This window comes from Moschus berezovskii, chromosome 7 (assembly GCF_049115385.1).
Source record: "Moschus berezovskii isolate FMDL1 chromosome 7, NW_MosBer_1.0, whole genome shotgun sequence".
Taxonomy (NCBI): domain Eukaryota; kingdom Metazoa; phylum Chordata; class Mammalia; order Artiodactyla; family Moschidae; genus Moschus; species Moschus berezovskii.
Genome location: NC_142466.1, coordinates 107,690,117 through 107,713,445, shown reverse-complemented (window position 1 = coordinate 107,713,445; position 23,329 = coordinate 107,690,117). Strand labels below are relative to the sequence as shown.

Sequence of the window (23,329 nt, the reverse complement as noted above, 5' to 3'; positions counted from 1 at the left end):
AGCTATTCCATATATGCTAAGGTCGGATAACAAACACCCTGCTGTTTTCACCAGCTGAGGAGATGGTAATCATAGGGTCTGGGGATTTATGTCTTCAGAGAACTGTACCTCACTGTTATAAGACCGTCATTTACAAATTCCACCTTTGTTTGCCACATGATGGTACTGTCAACTGGTAATCACACAGCATCCTGTGAAGAACTGCCAGTAAATTAGACTTAAGTCCATTTTGTAAATGATTATCCTAGACAGGCTCAGGCTGGGAGATAAGTGAGAAGCAGTTGTTACCTGTTCCTTAGCATTAGATAAAATGTTTCTGAAAGGGCCATGAAGGAGATGAATTCCTGAAAGGTGAGATTAGCTATGATTGCAGCCATGAAATTAAAAGACGCTTATTCCTTGGAAGGAAAGTTATGACCAACCTAGATAGCATATTAAAAAGCAGAGACATTACTTTGCCAACAAAGGTCCATCTAGTCAAGGCTATGGTTTTTCCAGTGGTCATGTATGGATGTGAGAGTTGGACTGTGAAGAAAGCTGATCACTGAAGAATTGATGCTTTTGAACTGTGGTGTTGGAGAAGACTCTTGAGAGTCCCTTGGACTGCAAGGAGATCCAACCAGTCCATTCTAAAGGAGATCAGTCCTGGGTGCTCATTGGAAGGACTGATGCTAAAGCTGAAACTCCAATACTTTGGCCACCTCATCGAAGAGTTGACTCACTGGAAAAGCCTCTGATGCTGGGAGGGATTGGGGGCGGGAGGAGAAGGGGACGACAGAGAATGAGATGGCTGGATGGCAACACCGACTCAACGGATGTGAGTTTGAGTGAACTTCAGGAGTTGGTGATGGACAGGGAGGCCTGGCGTGCTGTGATTCATAGGGTCGCAAAGAGTTGGACACGACTGAACGACTGAACTGAACTGAACTTTCAGAGATTCGGGCAACCTTTGGGAGCCAGAGCTCCTGTCCTGTAGGAAGAGGAGTAGGGTGTGTTGTTATTGTTCAGTCACTCAGTCCTGTCCGACTCTTTGCAACGCCATGGACTGCAGCACGCCAGGCTTCCCAGTCCTTCACCTTCTCCCAGGGTTTGTTCAGACTAATGTCGTTTGAGTTGATGATGCCATCCAATCATCTCATCCTCTCTTGTACCCTTATCCTCATGCCATTAATCTTTCCCAGCATCAGGGTCTTTTCCAGTGAGTCAGCTCTTTGCATCAGGTGACCAAAGTATTGGAGCTTCAGCTTAAGCATCAGTCCTTCGAATGAATATTCAGGATTGATTGATTTCCTTTAGGATTGACTAGTTTGATCTTTCTGTCCAAGGGACTCTCAAGAGTCTTCTCCAATACCACCGTTCGAAAGCATCATTTCTTTGGCACTCAGTCTTCTTTATGGTCCAACTCTCAAACATCTGTACATGACTCCTAGAAAAACCATAACTTGGACTATATAGACCTTTGTCAGCAAAGTGATGTTTCTGCTTTTTAATACACTGTATAGATTTATCATAGCTTTTCTTCCAAGGAGCAAGCAACTTTTATTTCATGGCTGCAGTCACTGTCCACCGTGATTTTGGAGCCCAGGAAAATAAAGTCTGTCACTGTTCCCATTTTACCCCCATCTATTTGCCATGAAGTGATGTGACTCGATGCCATGATCTTAGTTTTTTGAATGTTGATTTTCAAGCCAACTTTTTCATTCTCCTCTTTCACTTTCATCAAGAGGCTCTATAGTTCCTCTTTGCTTTCTGCCATTAAGGTGGTGTCATCTACATACCTGAGGTTATTGATATTTCCTCCAGCAATCTTGATTACACCTTGTGATTCATCCAGCCCAGAATTTTGCATGGTGTACTCTGCATAGAGATTAAATAAGCAGGGTGACAATATACAGACTTGATGTACTCCTTTCCCAGTTTTGAACCAGTCTGTTGTTCCATGTCCGGTTGTAACTGTTGCTTCTTGACCTGCATACAGGTTTTGCAGCAGGCAGGTAAAGTGGTCTGATATTCCCATCTCTTTAAGAATTTCCCACTGTTGTGATCACAAAAAATCTTTAGTCAGTGAAGAAGAAGTAGATGTTTTTCTGGAATTCTGTTGCTTTTTCGATGATCCAACAGATGTTGGCAATTTAATCTCTGGTTTCTCTGCCTTTTTTAAATCCAGCTTGAACGTCTGGAATTTCTTGATTCACATACTGTTGAAGCCTAGCTTGAAGGATTTTGAGCATTACCTTGCTAACATGTGAAATGTGTGCAATTATGTGGTAGTTTGAACATTCTTTGGCATTGCCCTTCTTTAGGATTGAAACAAAACGGACCTTTTCCTGTCCTGTGGCCACTGCTGAGCTTTCCAGATTTACTGGCATATTGAGTGCAGCACTTTCACAGCATCATCTTTCAGGATTTGAAATAGCTCAGCTGGAATTCCGTCACCTCCACTAGCTTTGTTCATAGTGATACTTCCTAAGGCCCTCTTGACTTTGCACTCTAGGATGTCTGGTTCTAGGTGAGTGATCACACCATCATGGTTATCTGGGTCGTAACATCTTTTTTCTATAGTTCTTCTGTGTATTCTTGCTACCTTCTCTTAATATCTTCTGCTTCTGTTAGGGCCATACCATTTCTATCCTTTAGTGTGCCCATCTTTGCATGAAATGTTCCCTTGGTATCTCTAATTTTCTTGAAGAGATCTCTAGTCTTTCCCATTCTATTGTTTTCCTCTATTTCTTTGCACTGATCACTTAGGAAGGCTTTCTTATCTCTCCTTACTATTCTTTGGAACTGTGTATTCATATGGATATATCTTTCTTTTTCTCCTTTGCCTTTAGCTTCTCTTCTTTCTCAGCTATTTGTAAGACCTCCTCAGACAACCATTTTACCTTTTTGCATTTCTTTTTCTTGGGGATGGTCTTGATGCCTGTTGTACCATGTCAGGAACCTCTGTCCATAGTTCTTCAGGCACTCTGTCTATCAGATCTGATCCCTTGAACCTATTTGTCACTTCCACTGTAGAATTGTAAGGGATTTAATTTAGGTCAGACCTGAATGGTCTAGTAGTTTCCCCTAGTTTCTTCAATATAAGTCTGAATTTTCCAAGAAGGAGTTCATGATACCGTGCTATCTTGCTTGGTATCTCTAATTTTCTTGAAGAGATCTCTGTCTTTCCCATTCTTTTGTTTTTCTCTATTTCTGTGCATGGGGTCGCAAAGAGTTGGTCACGACTGAGAGAGTGAACGGAACTGAACTGTGCATTGTTCACTTAAGAAGTCTTTCTTATCTCTCCTTGCTGTTCTTTGGAACTCTGCATTCAGTTGGGTATACCTTGTGGTTGTTGGTAGACAAGATAGCTGCCTGATTTAAAAGTATCTGTACTGAGATGAGTTTCCACCAGCCAGCAGAAGGAGGTTTGAAGCTTTAGTTGAAGCCTGGAAAGAAGAATCATTAATCTGGATTCAGGTTTGAGCCCCAACTCCAAAGGCTTTGCATATCTAAAACTCTGTTTAGCATTACCTTAATTATGGTTGATCAGGTTACTGAAGTCACCTGGGCAAACGGGAGGGGAGGGCTGTATTAGAGCCACACAGCCTGTATTCTAGCTGGAAATCCAACTCTGTATTGGTAGGGAAAGACAAGACAGGAAGAGTAAGGTGGTGAATGGCAAGGAATCTGTGAGATTGTAGTCCTAGTTACCCCAAGATGTAATTCAAATGATGTATCGGGAATGTGCATTTATTCTTATGAGAATGCTTTTTGCATGATTTTTTTTCTTGAAAAAATATTTTAAAAATTGCTTTAAATGTTTAAAATATTAGAAGCTGCCTCTTTTGAGCCTTACATCTTATTGCTTTCCTCTAAGCTAGTCACACTATGGACGGAGGTTCGTGACATTGTACAGGAGACAGGGAGCAAGACCATCCCTAAGAAAAAGAAATGCAGAAAAGCAAAATGGCTGTCTGAGGAGGCCTTATAATAGCTGTGAAAAAAAGAGAGGCCAAAAGCAAAGGAGAAAAGAAAAGATATACCCATTTGAATGCAGAGTAGATAAGAAAGCCTTCCTCAGTGATCAATGTGAAGAAATAGAGGAAAACAATAGAATGGGAAAGAATAGAGATCTCTTCAAGAAAATTAGAGATACCAAGGAAACATTTCATGCAAAGATGGGCTTGATAAAGGACAGAAATGGTATTGACCTAACAGAAGCAGAAGATGTTAAGAAGAGGTGGCAAGAATATACAGAAGCACTGTACACAAAAGATCTTCACGACCCAGATAATCACGATGGTGTGATCACTCACCTAGAGCCAGAGTCAAGTGGGCCTTAGGAATCATCACTATGAACAAAGCTCGTGGAGGTGATGAAATTCCAGTTGAGTGATTTCAAATCCTAAAAGATGATGCTGTGAAAGTGCTGCACTCAATATGCCAGCAAATTTGGAAAACTCAGCAGTGGCCCCAGAACTGGAAAAGGTCAGTTTTCATTCCAATCCCAAAGAAAGGCAAAGCCAGAGAAAGCTCAAACTACTGCACAATTGCACTCGTCTCACACACTAAGAACGTAATGCTCAAAATTCTCCAAGCCAGGCCTCAGCAATATGTGAACCGTGAACATCCAGATGTTCAAGCTGGTTTTAGAAAAGGCAGAGGGACCAGAGATCAAATTGCCAATATCTGCTAGATCATGGAAAAAGCAAGAGAGTTCCAGAAAAACATCTACTTCTGCTTTATTGACTATGCCAAAGCCTGAGACTGTGTGGATCACAATAAACTGTGGAAAATTCTTCAAGCCATGGGAATACCAGACCACCTGACCTGCCTCTTGAGAAATCTGTATGTAGGTCAGGAAACAATGGTTAAAACTGGACATGGAACGACAGACTGGTTCCAAATAGGAAAAGTACGTCAAGGCTTTATATTGTCACCCTGCTTATTTAACTTATATGCAGAGTAAATCGGAGAAGGCAATGGCAACCAACTCCAGTACTCTTGCTGGAAAATCCCACGGATGGCGGAGTCTGGTGGGCTGCCGTCTATGGGGTTGCACAGAGTCGGACACGACTGAAGTGACTTAGCAGCAGCAGAGTAAATCATGAGAAACGCTGGGCTGGATGAAGCACAAGCTGGAATCAAGGTTGCCGGGAGAAATATCAATAACCTCACGAAGAAATAAAGAACCTCTTGATGAAGGTGAAAGAGGAGAGTGAAAGAGTTTGCTTAAAGTTCAACATTCAGAAAACTAAGATCATAGCATCTGGTCCCATCACTTCATGGCAAAGAGATGAGGAAACGGTGGTAACAGTAACCAACTTTATTTTTCTGGGCTCCTAAATCACTGCAGATGGTGATTGCAGCCATGAAATTAAAAGATGCTTATTCCTTGGAAGAAAATTATGACCAAGCTAGACGCTTACTCCTTGGAAGGAAAGTTATGACCAACCTCGATAGTATAATAAAAAGCAGAGACATTACTTTGCCAACAAAGTTCCGTCTAGTCAAGGCTATGGTTTTTCCAGTGGTCATATATGGATGTGAGAGTTGGACTGTGAAGAAAGCTGATTGCTGAAGAATTGATGCTTTTGAACTGTGGTGTTGGAGAAAACTCTTGAGAGTCCCTTGGACTGCAAGGAGATCCAACCTGTCCATTCTAAAGGAGAACAGTCCTGGGTGTTCATTGGAAGGACTGATGCTAAAGCTGAAACTCCAGTACTTTGGCCACCTTATGCAGAGTTGACTCACTGAAAAAGACTGATGCTGGGAGGGATTGGGGGCGGGAGGAGAAGGGGACGACAGAGAATGAGATGGCTGGATGGCATCACCGACTTGATGGACATGAGTTTGAACTCCGGGAGTTGGTGATGGACAGGGAGGCCTGGCGTGCTGTGGTTCATGGGGTCGCGAAGAGTTGGACACGACTGAGTGACTGAACTGAACTGATCTGAGACAGCATATTAAAAAGCAGAGACATTACTTTGTCAACAAAGGCCCATCTAGTCAATGCTATGGCTTTTCCAGTAGTCATGTATGGATGTGAGAGTTGGACCAAAAGAAAGCTGAGTGCTGAAGAATTGATGCTTTTGAACTGCGGTGGTGGAGAAGACTCTTGAGAGTCCCTTGGACAGCAAGGAGATCCAACCAGTCCATCCTAAAGGAGATCAGTCCTGAATATTCATTGATGTTGAAGCTGAAACTCCAATACTTTGGCCACCTGCTGTGAAGAGCTGACTCATTGGAAAAGACCCTGATGCTGGGAAAGATTGAAGGTGGGAGGAGAAGGGGACAACAGAGATGAGATGGTTGAATGGCATCATTAGTGGACATGAGTTTGAGCAAGGTCCGAGAGTTGGTGATGGTCAAGGAGGCCTGGTGTGCTTCAGTCCTTGGGGTTGCAAAGGGTCAGGCATGACTGAGTGACTGAAGAAAATATTTTGTGCTTTAATAAATAAACAAATGAACCATTATAGATAAAGTTGAGCCTCTTATATTCCTTCCCAATTCTATTAACCTCCCCCATGGCTCACACCATAAATTCATACTTATCATCTCCTCCCATTTATTTGTGATATATACATATGTGCGGGAATGTTTAAAGAATATATAGTATATTTCTGTAAGGTGTTTTTTTTTTTTTTGACATTTCTAAGACTGGGGTAGTGCTTGTTTACTCTGCAAGTTGCTTTAGTCATCAACATGCTGTAAAGCTATACTTTGTTCATTTTGGCTGCTTTATGGCATATCTTTCTGGTTATTTCACAATTTGTGCTTTCTCCATCTGACGAATATTTTATGTTACTTCTAATATTTTGATATTAGAAAAGAGTAGCAGTGAAAATTCTTGTATATGTCTCCTCAGGCACATGTGTGAGGTTTTCTAGGGTTAGAATCATGCTATCATATGTATGACTAAATCTAATTTAAGAGGTTTTTGCCAAACTGTTTTGCAAAGCAGTTGTACTAAAATTTTATTCCCACAATAACTGTATGGCAGTCTTCGTCAACTCTTGATATCTTCAGACTTGTTAAATTTTAACCACCCAGTGGAATGGTTGGTTAATTGGATCTGACTACAGTTTTTATTTAATTTTCTCTGATTCCCTGGAAAGTAATTATCTTTTCATGTGATGATTGGCCATTTAGTTTTCCTCTTTTATGAATTGCCTGTCCCCATCTTTGCCTATTTTGCTATTGGATTGTTTGGCTTTTCTATTTCGATTTGTGAACTAAACCTTTATTGTGTGCATTGCCAAAGTTTTACTATTCTTTAACTTTTCTTTTCATTGATTAGAAAGTCTTTCGCTGCCTGGAAGTTTTGAATTTTGTCAGTGTTTTGGTCTTGTTTAGAAAAATCCCCCTAGTTGCAAATTATGCATATATTTTTTATTTCCTTTTTCACACATGTCTTTACTGAAATTGATTTCTGTGTATGATAGGGAAAAAACAGTTTGTTTTATTTTTTCACACAGATGAACAGTTAATGCTGTTTTCCCCATTGGTAGGTAAAGCCATGTCTCTTATATCAAGTTACCATGAAAGTGTGTGTTTCTGGTTCTTTTCTGTGTCATTGGTTGTTTGTTTCTGTGCCAATATCATGTCTTACTACTATCACTTTAAAATAAAGTATGGTTTTCCATAGGACATCTAGTTCTTTGACTTCCAAGTTATCTTGCGAACTCTGGCTCTTTTGTACTTTTGCAGCAGTATTCAGAGAGTCTGTCAAACTTCATGGAAAACCCTTTGGGATTTTCATTTTATTGCACTGAATTTATGTATTACTATTTTGGAAAACTGACATCTTAACATCTTTTTCTGCCCATGAAATGCTGTCTTCAATTATTTAGGTTTCCTTGTAAGCTTTTGAATATTTAGACTTATTCCTAGAATCGATAAACCTTTTTTTATTATGTGTTGTCCTTGAAATAATAATTAAAAATTTTTTCTGATATTTATATATGAACATAGTTAATACATGTGGCTTGATATTTAATTCAGCAAATTTGCTAAACTCTGTTAATACAGTTTGTTTATAGATCATCTTATATTTTATATGTAAATAATTAATTGTTTGTGATAAAGAGTTAAGTTTTTCTTTTCCAGTTCTTTTTCTTTTCTTATTGTTTTGGCTGTAATCACTAATACATGCTAAAGGCAACTGGTGATTGAATCATCTTTTGTTTTATTTCTTAAAAAGGAATATTAATATTTCCATCAGATATGACAATTGCCATACATATAACTTTTACCAAGTTAAGGAAGTTTCCTTCTAACCCTAGATTGGCAAATTATCATGAAAGTTGTTTAAATTTACCAAACACGTATTTGCATGTCTAATGAGATGATCTCTGGCCTTTTTTCTTTCCTTGAATTTGTTCATGTCTTGATTTCTGTTATCAGATTTTTTAAATGTTAAATCACCTTTGCATTCTGGAATAAACTCTGTTTAGTCACGTCTCTCTCTTTCCCTATATAGATCTAGATATATAAATATAGATAATTGTTTTATTTATGAACTTTTTATTTTCTCAAATAATACTGGCTGGCAATTTATTTCACTCTTACTCTTCCTTTTGTGCTCGTAACATGGGTGTGCTGGCATCATACAAAGATAACCAAATAAACTGAGAATGTAGTATCAAGTAATTTTAGGTAGGTTTCAAAACAAATGGAAGTTATCTGAACCACAGGGGGCTGGAGGCACTGGTGTGAGTGCTTACCAAGGGAAGAGGATTCCTGTAGACGTCAAGTATGCATGTTCAAATATTAAAAATAAGCATTAAAGAAAAGAAATGGAAATGTGACTGGAACCAATTGAAGTGGAGAAGGGAGAATGCAGAAACTCAATCAGTTCAGTTTTGTCTTTAGTCTGATATTCTTGGATCCGATCCTACTGTGTACCGTTCTGCTGATTCTCACACATGGTGCCCTTCTTGTATGTTTTTATTCTTTGGGATGATTAATTCATCAGTGGGGCTGACTAGAGAGAATCCTATGTGGCTGTATTGATGTCTGGCCCTCTAGAGAGGTCTGATGCTCGCTAGTGCCAGGCACATGGATGTTGGGGTTGGAGGGTGGGCGGAGATATCACCAGCCTAAGGTCTGTGGCTTCTGTTAATTTCTCCTTCTGTGGGTTCTCAGACTTGGCAACAGGTCGCACTGCAGATCCTATATGTGTGTGATTTATAGGCTTGGGTTTTAATTTCTGAAGGGAGTCTTTTAATTTATTTATTTTCCAGCCAGGAGCCTAAATGAGACAGACAAACTTACTTGTTTTCCCCAGTACACCTATGTAGATTATGTTTTCTGGTTCACTCTTTAACTGATAGGGAGAGCTTCAAGACTCCTAGCTTAGCTCTAGGTCTCAGTTCTAAGTCACCGCCTCAGGTAAGGCCAAGGGTTCATCTTCTTTTTCCCAGTGATACTGAATGCTTTGTCTCCATAATGTTGACAGTCTGTCCTGTCACCTGTCTGCTGTTCCCTTGGAGCTCAGCAGCGCATGTAAAACACTACTTATATTTTTCTCTAGCATGTCGTAGTGTTTGTTTGGTTTTTTGTCTGTTTGTTTTTTTCCATTTCTTCCTTTTGGGCCTGACTCAAAATTCTCTCTGAAAATTCAGCTAATATGATGTCACTCATGCAGCCTGTTACAGGGAATAACAGATACACTGTTTTCATTGATTTACTGTTTGTTTTCCATAGTTTTCTTTTTTACATGTCTGTACAACATATTTGCATACATTGTTACTGTATAGAAGTAGTATTTTATGTACTTTTTCAGATAAACTTAAAAAAAATCTAGTAATTGCATGTTCTTCAACTACTTGCAATATGACTTTCTAACTTTAAAACATTTTTGGTTTGTATCAGTATTATTTTGTGGCCTGTTTTCTGATTCTAGTGGCAGATCATTCCTTTTTTCTTTTTATTGTTTCTCATTTGAGGCTCTAAAAAGTGTGAGAAATATTTTTCTTGTAAATAGAGACTTAATATCATTTTTTAAGTTCTGTGCTGTCTCTTTTCAATCTTTTTTTGTGGGCAGAAGGGAATGAGGGAGGAAATGTGTGGGAAGTCTGAGTATTTTAGCTTTAAGAACTAGAATTGAATTCCCTGGTAGCTCAGCTGGTAAAGAATCTGCCTGCAATGCAGGAGACCTGGGTCAGGAATATACCTGGAGTAGGGATAGGCCACCCACTCCAGTATTCATGGCTTCCCTGGTGGCTCAGACAGTAAGGAATCCACCTGCAATGTGGGAGACCTGGGTTGATCCCTGGGTTGGGAAGATACCCTGGAGAAGGAAATGGCTACCTCCTCCAGTATTCTTGCCTGGAGAATTCCATGAACAGAGGAGCCTGGTGGGCTACAGTCCATGCAGTTGCAAAGAGTGGGACACGACTGAGCGACTAACACTTTCACTAGAGATGTCTTATCTTACAAATGAGATATCGACACTTAGACATGTTGTGAGACTTACTGGAGACCAGATTAGCTGGTGAGCATCAGAATTAGTAAGAAGTCCTCACCCACTCCATTGTTTTACTTTAACAGAAGTGAGAAACCAAACTGGCTTGATTTAGGTCTTATTAAAGCAGAGACATTACTTTGCCAACAAAGGACCGTCTAGTCAAGGCTATGGTTTTTCCCGTGGTCAGGTATGGATGTGAGAGTTGGACTGTAAAGAAAGCTGATCACTGAAGAATTGATGCTTTTGAACTGTGGTGCTGGAGAAGACTCTTGAGAGTCCCTTGTACTGCAAGGAGATCCAACCAGTCCATTCTAAAGGAGATGAATCCTGGGTGTTCATTGGAAGGATTGATGCTAAAGCTGAAACTCCAAAACTGTGGCCACCTCATGCGACGAGTTGACTCACTGGAAAAGAGTCTGATGCTAGGAAGGATTGGGGGCAGGAAGAGACGGGGACGACAGAGAATGAGATGGCTGGATGGCATCACCGACTCAATGGACATGAGTTTGAGTGAACTCCGGGAGTTGGTGATGGACAGGGAGGCCTGGCGTGCTGTGATTCATGGGGTTGCAAAGAGTCGGACATGACTGAGCAACTGAACTGAACTGAACTGGTCCTTTATTTTGCATAGATTAAAATCTCTTTTTAGTCTGTCAGAGTGCATATTTACATTCTTATCTAGATACTTACTAAATCATATAGACTTAATTACCGGTCTGCGAGCTGGTAAGTCTGCAAGCTAAGCATTCCCTTCACTTGGTTAATGAAGATGTAGCTGTCTTTCAAGAGATTAAAGACCACACTGGATGGAACGGGAGTGGCCCACAGCAGGCACCCAGGTGTATCATTTTGGTACCCCTGGAAGGCGTAGCCAGTGCAGTGCCTTGCCTGCACCTGGCGTTCCAGTAATGTCTGTGAATGTGCCAGTGAACAAATGAAGCGCCTCACAAAGATGAACACCCTCTGTGCCTCTTCAAAGTTCAGGCTTGGCTGACTTGTTATGACTGCTTTTGAGATCACATGATAAGGCGAGGTAAATTTCTGAGATTCGGAACATCTGTTTTGTAGAGCGACCAGGGAGGCCTCCTCCCCCCGCCCGACCATCCTGTGATGTAATTGGTAGATGTGAAAAGGGCATGAATGTGGACTTCTCTTTTTAGCGTTGAGGACAGTTTATTTTTGGAATCACTCTGTTTTATTTATGTCTTTGTTTCTTGGGCAGGGTGGAATTCTGTAACTCACTACAGAGAAATTTCTAATTATAGTGATTTAAATTTTGGAATAATGGACTTTAAAAAGTATTTGAGTCTTGTTTGATTATATTCTTGTTTTCCCCTAAATTCTTGCAACACATATTACTTTTCTATAGAAGAAAGGGAAATCATTTATCATTTTATCTATATAAATTTCACAAAATTGTCATTCTTTCCATAGTTTGTTTCCCCTCTGTTTTTCTCTGTTTTCTCCAGTAATATGAAAAGTAGTCATCTTATTTTTAGTATATTAACTACTCAATTTGGTGGTTTTTGAATCACATTTAAACTTATTTTTGAAAATTATTGTTACAACTTAAATAGTATGCTTTGATTTGTGCCTAAGTAATAAAACAGATATTTACATACTTCTCTTCCCCCATTTTTAAGTCTTATCAGTGCAATGATTTTGGGGACAGTGCTGTCATTTTTATTATAAAAACATTCATTATGAACCACAACCATTCTTATGTGCCCACTATATATACATGTATATTTATTGATATTTTAGTGTTAAATGTTTTTTCTCTTTTATTATCAATACAATGATTTTAATTCCAGATTATTATTGTTTTTATAATAAGTATACATTCGAGTTATTTTTGATATTTGCTTTGTTTTATAACCACATGAAGAGCAGTTACATGGACTCAGTTATGTTTTGTGTATTTTTAATGCTTGCTGCTAGTCTTTTTATTCTGTTGTGGTTTTTATTTTTACTTTTTTCATGGCTTACTTGCATTTATATTTTTTTTAGGAAGGAAATGTATATGATAATCGTTCTGAGCTCCCACATCTCAGGACTATTTATTATCCCCTTATGGCAAGCCACTCCAGTACTATTGCCTGGAAAATCCCATGGACAGAGGAGCCTGGTAGGCTACAGTCTATGGGGTCGCAAAGAGTCGGACATGACTGAGTGACTTTCACACCTATGAAAATTTAAGTATAGTTGGTTGTAGAATTTATGGATCTCAAACACTGTCTCCATACAGTGGAGATTTTTTTCCCAAATTAAAGTACAGTTGAAATAATGGAGATTTTGATTGGTTTTATTCTATCCTTTGGAATTCTACACCAGAAGTTTGGAAATACTGTATTTTCTCTCTTTCTTTCAATATTTGTTTGCTTTTTGTTTACTTTTTTATATTTTTCGAATTTGGAATTTTAACCCTGAGATTCCAAAATCTAACCTAGCCATATCTGAATTTTAGTTGAATTAATTCCTTTGTAGTTTATGTAAACTTATATCAGTAACTTGAGGTCTTTCTTTTTAAGCAGTAACTTTTCATATACTTCAAGCTGTGTTCCTTAAGCTTTGTCCTCTTCTTAGTTGGAAGAGTAATTATGTTAGGAATTTTTTCCTGTATGTGCCTTCTTTCCTTTTACTCTTATCTCAGAGCTTCTTCTCTGAGACTGAGTAACTTTCCTGAATATGTTTTCTGCTTGTCATTTCAGTTTTCTGAAATTTTTATACTTCATTTCAGTGTGTGAATTACTGCTTTTAATTCAGAAATGGCTTTTCATTTCTTTGGTGGCCACACTGATGGAGTTCTGATGATATCCACTGTGTACTTAATCCTGGAACCAGTGAATATGCTACTTTACATGGCAAAGGGGACTTTTCATATGTGATGAAGTTCCATATTTTGTGTTGGGGAGATTATCCTACGTTATCTGGGTGGACAAGGATCTTTAAATGTGGAAGATCGTGAAAGAAGTTTCAGTGTTAGAATAATGTCAGTGTGAAAAGGGCTTGACCTGACTGGTCATTATTGACTTTGAAGCTGGAATGGGGCCAGGAGACAAGGAATATGGGACGTCTCTCCAAACTGGAAAAGACATGAAAAATTCTCTAGAGCCTCTGGAAAGGAACACAGTCCTGCCAGCACCTTGATTTAGCCCAGTGAGACCCACTTTGGACTTCTGACCTACAGGACTATAAGATAATAAATTTGTCTCTTAAAGCTACTAAATTTGTGGCAATTTGTTGTGTTAGCAATAGGAAGCTAATATAATCTCTATGGAGTTTTTTCTGGAATATTTTTTTCTGTCTTTACAATGACTTTCTCTATTTTCAGTGCCTGTATCCTAACAAAGCACTTTGAGAATACAAATTAGAAATACAAATCCTGGCATTTAATCTCTTCTCCCTCTGCCCACCCCAGCTTTTTTCCCTCATATATCTGCTTCAAGGGGAGGCATTCTGTGTTATTCTTCAGGATGGCCATCTCCTCTGAGTTGCTCTCTCCCCATTTTGTTTGCTAATTTTTTTCCTGTTTCCTTTATTCTTATAACCATGACTACCCTAATGGCTTATAGTACACCGAGTCATAGTTGAATTGGATACTCCCAGAGTTTGATGTGGATTTCTGCCTAAATCCATCAGGTCCTGAAAAAGTAAAGAAGTACTTTCACACTACCTTTCTGAATACCTTTCGCTTATTCTCTAGATCTGCTGATTTTTGTAGATGATAGGAGGAAAGATTTAATGCTTCTTTCAGTGCAGTTCTGTTGTACTAAATCTAGCTAAAATTCCATTTTTTTTCCTCTGGCATTATCTTGCTAAGTTGCTTCAGTCATATCCAGTTCTTTGTGACTCTATGGATTGTAGCCCTCCAGGCTTTTCTGTTCATGGCATTCTCCAGGCAAGAGTACTGGAGTAGGTTGTCATTTCCTTCTCCACAGGAGTTATCTACCTTTGTTATTTTTAATTCCTGGTGTATTTTCTACTGCTTTAATATTTAGCTGGGGATTTTATTAAATATTGAATTCTTACCCAGAATGTTTTTGGTATAGAATTTTAAATCTGAAATAGACCTTATGTATAATTTAGTCCAATTTTCTGATTTAACAGATGATAAAACCAAGGTTCAAAAAAGTCATGTAACTTATGTCATTAAATATGGTATGCTTTTTATGGTATCACTACTCAATTTTTAAGAGATAAGAGATGGCATAAAACCAGGTCTCATGCCATTACTGAGTAAACACTGGATGCCTTTAGAAGAAATTTGTCAGTTTTATTTATCTTAGTGTACTATGGCTTAAAAAGACAATTTATACTTTATATTGTAATTATTAATGATACAGTTTTTCTATGTGGGAAAAACAATGAAGCTGTACATATCACTGCTTGACTTTGTTGGCAGTTAGCATTCAGAAATTGGAATGCTGTGAAATACAACATTTATATTTACATTTTAAAAAATATCCTTTGCAGAAAGGAAACTTGAAGTGTAAACATTTTTGGAATTAGCTTTAGTTGATTAAATCAATCAATGTATATTTAGCATCTAGTCTGATAGTTGGATGCTATACAACAATTAACAAGAAAACTAGACCCTCTGCCCTCATGATATTTAGTCCAGTGTGGGGACATGTCAGTAGATAATTAAGCAGTTATTGTACATTGTGTGTACATTGTGTGTGTAATACAGGGAACTGTGGAGGAAGCACCTTGCCAAGACATGGGAAGATCTTGGGAGAACAACTAGAAAGAATATTATTCATCTGGTACATGGAGAATGAGTATAAGGTGGAAATGAAGGAAAGATTGTTCTAGGCCAGTGGTACTCATAGTGCAGTCCTTAGACTAGCAGTGTCAGTATCACCTGGGCCCCACCTCAGCTCTACTAAATCAGAAATTCTTGGGATGTGGCCATCAAACTGTGTTTTACAAATGCTCTGATGTAGAAAACTTCTGTTCTCAGTGATGCTGAGAACCAGAGGTGAAAGAGGTTACAGTACATTAAACAGGTGAAGCATGGAGCTTGAAGTCATTAATAGCTTGAGTTGAGGCAGGAGAGGCCAGAGAGCAGAGAGGTCTGATAAAGTGGTTGAAGAGTTTAGATCTTTAGCTTATATGCACTTGTAAGCCACTGAAGCACTTTCAGTAGAGGAACAGTGTGAGCAGTTTTGTCTTTTAGAAAGATCACTAGAGAAGAGATTAGAGCTAGGTAGAAAGAACACCTAGGAAACCGGTACAGTAGTATTGCTGGTGGCCATGAGGAAACCGGTACAGTAGTATTGCTGGTGGCCATGAGGATGGACTAGTAAACAGGTTGAACAGATCGTGAGGAAGGAGAATTTATAGGATATGGTTACTGATTGAATGATGAGGATGAGAGAAAAAGGAATTTCCCAGGTTTAGGACTCAGGCCACTGGAAAGCTAGTGGTTCTGTAGCCTTGGCAATAGAGACCACAGGAGGAACAAGCTGGGGAAGATTTTTTTAAGTTTGAGCTTGGTTTTGAACACAGAGAGTATACGATAGTCAGAGATAACAGTGGGCAATTTGATATTTACTTAAAGCACAGGAAAGGAATAGGGGTTAAATGTATAGGTATGTAAATATTTGGGCTCCCCAGGTGGGTGAGTGGTAAAGAATCAGCCTGCCAATCCAAGATTTGCAGGAAATGTGGGTTTGATCCCTGGGTCGAGAGATCCCCTGGAGAAGGAAATGGCAGCCCATTCCAGTATTCTTGCCTGAAAATCTCATGGATAGAGGAGCCCCACAGGCTACAGTCCTTGGCGTCACAAAGAGTTGGGCACAACTGAATGACTGGGCGTGGGAATATTAGAGATATATAAGATAACTGAAATCTTGGAGGACATTTTTGAAAAATCAGTACAAGTGTGTTAAATGAGAATATAGGGTAGAAATAGTAACATTGCACAGAGTATGGGGAACCTTGGAAATGACTGTGGAGGAACAGCCCAAGAGAGAGATCAGCACCCAGGAGAATATGATGTCACGAGAGTCAAAGAAAGAGGATTTTCTTAAAAAGAGGCTTCCAGTCCAGTGTCTGATGCTCTGAGAGGTTAGTATGGTGAGGACTGAAAAGTTTCCATTGGACCAGCCACCAGATTGGTGTGACTTTGGCAAGTTATGTGAAACTCAAGGATTGGCTGGAGTGGTTTTCATGAAGGGGTAGGAGGAGAAGCCATATGACAGGTAATTGAGAAACCAGTGTGTGTCCAGTGAGACATAAAAGAGAGCATTTGGCCATGAAGGGGAAAGAATTATCAAACCTGAAAGTGAACATGAAGTCATTGTAAGGCTTTCTTTGTCTTTGGTAGAGATTAAACCAGCTTGCTTATAGATAGGAAAGATTCATGGGAGAGAAGAATGAGTGAGGGGGGGAATTGAAGATCTGAAGAAGAGAAAGGAAGCAATTTATAGAACAAGGTTCTGGAAATAGTAGGGATGGATGGGATTCGGAACACTTGGAGACAAAGGGTATGCCTTTTCCGTTGTAACAGAAGGAGAAGGAAGGATGATTCTTGAGTAGTAATTTTAAAGGTAAGAGTTCCAAGCTGATGATTTCTAAGTTTCCCCTTTTGGCAACTGCTGATGAGAGATGTAAGGTGGGACTCAAGAGAGAATAATAGATAAGTTTAAAATCGTTACAGTGAAGAAAACACAGAATAATAATTAGGGAAACAGTCAGATTTCTTATGGCATTAAAGTCTCAATTGAAGCTGATTCTTTACCACCTGAGCCACAAGGGAAGCCCAAGAATACGGGAGTGGGTAGCCTATCCATTCTGCAGTGGATCTTCCCAACCCGGGAACTGAACTGGGGTCTCTTGCATTGCAGGCGAATTCTTTACCAACTGAACTATTTGGGAAGCCCGCCAGGTATTTTAGATTTCCTCTAACATTTCTCAGAAGCTTTGGCATAAGTATGGAGCAGTGTTAGTTGCTCAGTCATGTCTGACTCTTTGCAACCCCATGGACTATAGTCCACCAGGCTCCTCTGTCCATGGGATTCTCCAGGCAAGAATACCGGAGTGGGTTGCCATGTCCTTCTCCAGGGATCTTCCCGACCCAGGAATCGAACCCGCATCTCTTGTCTCCTGCAATGTCAGGTGGGTTCTTTACCATTACAGGAACCAGTCATATTCATCCAAGACTGGTGTTATTCTGAGAAATGGTTACAGAAGTACAGTGGAGCAACTTGATTAAAAGGTAAAGGTCTCTGCTTCCTAACTTGAAATTATAAAATTCAAGAAGGTCTGAAAATAGAAGATTTTTTTTTCTTAACTCAATCGCAGAATTTGCTCTGAATGAATCAATATGAGTCTACTTGCTGCTGCTGCTAAGTCACTTCAGTCGTGTCCGACTCTGTGCGACCCCATAGACAGAAGCCCACGAGGCTCCCCCGGCCCTGGGATTCTCCAGGCAAGAACACTGGAGTGGGTTGCCATTTCCTTCTCCAGTGCATGAAAGTGAAAAGTGAAAGTGAAGACAATCAATATGAGGCTACTTGCTGCTGCTGCTGCTGCTGCTAAGTCGCTTCAGTCGTGTCTGTCTCTTCGCGACCCCATGGACTGCAGCCTACCAGGCTCCTCTGTCCATGGGATTTCCCAGGCAAGAGTACTGGAGTGGGTTGCCATTGCCTTCTAGAGTTACACTATTACAGTCATTGATTAAAACCTTTATTTATCAAATTTAGTGTATATACTCATATTTTAGGGCTTCCAAGGTGGGTCAAGTGGTAAAGAATTCGCCTGCCAATGCAGGAGACACAAGAGATGTGGTTCGATCCCTGGGTTGGGAAGATCCTCTGGAGTAAGAAATGGCAACCCACTCCAATATTCTTGCCTGGAAAATTCCATGGAGAGAGGAGCCTTGCAGGCTACGGTCCAGGGAGTCTCAAAGAGTCGGACATGACTGAGTGACTAAGCACACAGCACAACATTCATGTTTTATTTTAGAAATTAATGTGTATCATTTTGGAGTGCTACCCCAAATTTTGATGGGGCTGTTACATCAGATAAGGATTATGTCCTCTGTAACTGTGCTTAAAATCAGCAAATTCGGGGGAACTTCCCTGGCAATCCAGTGATTGAGACGCTGTGCTTCCGTTGCAGGGGATGTGGGTTCCATCTTTGGTTGGGGGACTAAGATCCGACATCCTGGTGGCCAAAAGCAAAAACAAAACCAGAAAAAGTTTAAATTCTGAAGGAAACCTGACCTCAGAGTCTTCAAGAAGAGAATATGTTCCTGTGTTAGCAAACAAAGTGGTGGAAATGATGTACTATGAACCTGAGATGGATAAGGAAAAGGGGTAAGATAGGTAATCTACTGGGAAAAGTAGGATGCTTAAGGAAACAGATGGCTTCAAGAAACTGCTGTATTGGGGATCAAATGAGAAATTGGGAAGAATGGGAAGTGAGTAACTAGAATGTATAAATTGGAAAGAATGGGAACAGTAATTAAAATGTAAACAATATTGAATGTATCAGTTGATTATTTCCAAAGGGAGACAGTGTTGAACGATTACAAAGCTCAGGGTGTGACCAGGGGAGTGGGCAGCTGAGTTATAGGAATAGAAAGGCATGAGTGATGAGATCAAGAAACTGAGAAGCTAGAAAATTAGATGAGTTACCCAGAGGAATGGCAAGATTTGAAGTGGAATGAAGCATAAGTTCTCAGATCTCCAATGAGGGGTTCTCTGTGGAAGGTACATGAAATACCAAGATGTATAAGGCAAGGTCCCCACTCTTCCCCTGGAGTGTCATCTTTTTAAGAAACAAGGTGATAAATAATTATACAGAGTAGTAAGAGTGATGATTATAGAAGCATGATCTAAAGTCTGTTGAGTATAAACGAAGAAAGAGACACTAGATGTCTGGACAAGTCAGGAGACTAACCATTCAAGAAGAATCTCACACACTGTTTTGGAGGTTTCTGTGATTAGTAAACATTTATACACAATCCACGGATATTCAGTGGAATATTTGATCAAAACTAGTGGTTAAAACTATATTTGCTTTAAAAAAAACTGTATTTGCTAGATTATTTATCAAATGCAATGCAAGAAAAAAAGCTTGGTTGTGAGCGGTCTTCAAAAATTATTCTCCAATTTTAGGAGTCACAGGTAAACTTAAGTCTTTAGGAAAGTTGATTTGTGTGTAATTTTCTAGTTTCTCCTTCATGTTACTTCTTACTCTCTAATTTTATTGTAATAGTTTTATTGACTGCCTATATCATTCTGTTATAAACCTCCTCTATCCTTTTTGGATTCAAGTAAGAGTTGAAGTAGTTAGTAAGCAAATATATTCCAATTGAGGATGTTAAAAATAAGAAAACACATCATAAAACATTAGGAAATCAGTCCTGGGTGTTCACTGGAAGGACTGATGTTGAAGCTGAAACTCCAATATTTGGCCACCTGATGTGAAGAACTGACTCACTGGAAAAGACCCTGATACTGGGGAAGATCGAGCACAAGAGGAGAAGGGGACGACAGAGGATGACATGGTTGGATGACATCACGGACACAATAGACATGGGTTTGGGTGAACTCCGGGAGTTGGTGATGGACAGGGAAGGCCTGGCCTACTGCGGTTTATGGGGTCGCAAAGAGTCGGACACGACTGAGCGACTGAACTGAACTGAATCACTCATTATCATTTTAAAAGATATACTTTAGAAAAGTGTCCAAATAGCAACTGCTGTTTGAAGGTTACACTAGGTAATATATTTCTTATGTCCTCCAAAAAGAAAAAAAGTTCTCAAACATCATAGATGCATTGATGAATGCTATTCTGGGGTAAGTAGTTGTGGGGATAGACAGTGCTGACCACAGGAATGTTGAACAGCAAATGCTGGCTTTGGGCAAAGAAGCTTTGATGCCTAGTGACCTCTTTGAAATGTTGGCACTGATAGTTCCTGTGGGGACTTAATGTTACAAGATCCCTGACACAGATTGAGCATGCTATGTGAGAACAGAAATGCAGAATAATAGGGCAATAATACCCTGTCTATAAACCAACTGTGTTTACAGATTCCCTAAATAACAGGTCAAAATAGATTGCACTATGGTAAATATTCCAGTTGCAACACTCTTGCAAAATTCTCATCTGCCTCATGTATTTTAAGCACGATTTCTGGGTCGTGTGGCTTTTCTAGTAGACTTCAATGATGTGCAACCACCAAGCACAGACCTTGTCATTTATTTAACTCCAACTCTCTTTAATCTTGAGGACAGTAAAACTGTAAGAAATCTTGGGGTTTCTACATAATCATAGAACATTACACAGAGTCAGATTTTCAAATTCTTTGCTTATGGCTTTTGGGGGGCCACATTTCCCATAGAAGCCATGCTTTATCTATACATCCTTAAATTTGGACCTGTGGGTTTTCGCTTTTTCTCATCTTTCCTCCTTTTCTTTCAGTTCACAGCCATGAATGAACCGCAGTGCTTCTACAACGAGTCCATCGCCTTCTTTTATAACCGGAGTGGAAAGTATCTTGCCACAGAGTGGAACACGGTGAGCAAGCTGGTGATGGGGCTTGGGATCACCGTCTGCATCTTCATCATGTTGGCCAACCTGCTGGTCATGGTCGCGATCTACGTCAACCGCCGCTTCCACTTTCCTATTTATTACTTAATGGCGAATCTGGCTGCTGCGGACTTCTTCGCTGGGTTGGCCTACTTCTACCTGATGTTCAACACAGGACCCAATACTCGGAGACTGACTGTCAGCACGTGGCTCCTGCGTCAGGGCCTCATTGACACCAGCCTGACGGCTTCCGTGGCCAACCTGCTGGCCATTGCAATTGAGAGGCACATTACGGTTTTCCGCATGCAGCTCCACACGCGGATGAGCAACCGGCGAGTGGTGGTGGTGATTGTGGTCATCTGGACCATGGCCATTGTTATGGGGGCCATACCCAGTGTGGGGTGGAACTGCATCTGTGACATTGAAAACTGTTCCAACATGGCACCCCTCTACAGCGACTCTTACTTGGTCTTCTGGGCCATTTTCAACTTGGTGACCTTTGTTGTCATGGTGGTTCTGTATGCCCATATCTTTGGCTATGTTCGCCAGAGGACTATGAGGATGTCTCGGCATAGTTCTGGGCCCCGGCGGAATCGGGATACCATGATGAGTCTTCTGAAGACTGTGGTCATCGTGCTTGGTGAGTTGCCATAAACAAACCAGATTAGTTTGTGGTAGTGGTAAAACAACAGTGTGAACAGCCACACGGTATACATGCAGGAATTACAAGGGCACAAGGCATCTTTATAGCAAATGTTTATGATAAAGTCAGCATCCCAGTCTTCCTGTAATTACAGAATTGGTCTCAGGGAAGGAGTGTCTTCGTGATGTGATACAAATGATGATGATGGGGAAGATCTTATTAACAAGTTTGGCTATCAAGTATTGACAAATACCTGCTTTTGAAAGGTTTTATTACAGCCCAAATTATGGAACTTTTGTCCATAGTCTGTTTATTACAAATTCCCAGAAAGTATTTTTAGTCTCTTCTGAAAATGCTTTCATATATAGTCATTTTTATGAGTCTGTTTCCTAATAAGACATCTTTCACATTCAGTCTTTGCTCCTGCATGCATATAGCTAAGTATATCAAGATTTTTATATATTTTTGCACAAAACTGTTTAGAATTAATGCTACTTGTGACAGTCATCTTTACGAAAACTTATTTTTTCCCATTAATTGTCTGTTTTTAATTGTTGTTGTCTAGTTGCTAAGTCATCTCTGACTCTTTGCAACCCCACGAACTGCAGCACGCCAGGCTTCCCTTCTTTCACTATCTCTCAGTCTGCTCAAACTCATGTCCTTTGAGCCTGTTTTTAGTGGTGAAAGTTAATTCATCTTTCAAGGTGAAAAACAAGGTTTTATTCTTTTATGTGATGTATACTGAAATAATTTTTGTCTTTAAATAGCTATTCTTTTTCCTGGATGAAAAATTCATGGTTAGTGATCCAGAGGAATATATTTATTCATTTATGTATTCAGAAAAGAGTTGAAGGACACCTCATAACTTCCAGGCCTTGTGCTGACTCCTGGAAATGTGTCTATGAAGAAGAAACACACAGAACTTTTCTTTTGGAACTTAGAGGGCCTATTTTAAAAGTTCATCCACTGAGCATTTTAAATAACTACCCTCTGGAATTACATTTTCTCCATAGACTGTATTCAAGTTGCTGTTTCATCACATTAAAAACATTTTTTTAAAAAATATTAAGCATTTCATCTTTCTCCATGAAAACTCAGTGGCGAATTCCTCTTCTGCTCTTTATTCTAGTTTGTAAATCAGGGTTGAGTGGATGGAACCTGGGATTGTGTGGATCCTCTGAAATGCTGGGAGCTATGTTAACTTTAGCTATGGGAAAGAGAGCCCTAATTACGGCTCTCAGAATAAAGACCAGGTCTCGGGATTGTTGACACAACCAAAGGCCTGACATTATGACTAACTGGCATATGTAGGTAGTACACACGACCTACCGAGGCCCCCATCACCTCAGATGCGAAATTATCTTTCTCCATCAAACAAAGTTCAACTGAAGTACAAAAATGGTTTCCATCTATGTTTAATTATCAGCAAAAGCCCTGTGCTTTCCTGGGCGACAGATATACATTCTCCATGGTAGGGATAAAACATGTCTTCGTTTACCATGGATGCTGTCTTTTTTTTTTTTTAATTATTATATAACATGAGGTATTTCACTTCTGTATTGACTCAAGTATTCGTTTACTGCTGACCTGAGTGTTAGTTGAAACTTTTCATATGCATGCATTTTTCCTACTATTATCTCAAGTGGTGAGATAATAGTTCATAGAACGAGCAACAGAAAATGACT

At 39.7% G+C, this 23,329-nt stretch overlaps 1 protein-coding gene across 1 annotated transcript in view; it reads left to right on the top strand.

The window, feature by feature from the left end:
• The window catches only part of LPAR1 (lysophosphatidic acid receptor 1), a 174,211-nt gene that overhangs the window by 87,221 nt on the left and 63,661 nt on the right, over positions 1-23,329 (top strand). Inside the window, 1 exon segment of the mRNA XM_055427571.2 lies at positions 20,894-21,641. Coding sequence (XP_055283546.2) covers positions 20,894-21,641 — 748 coding nt within the window.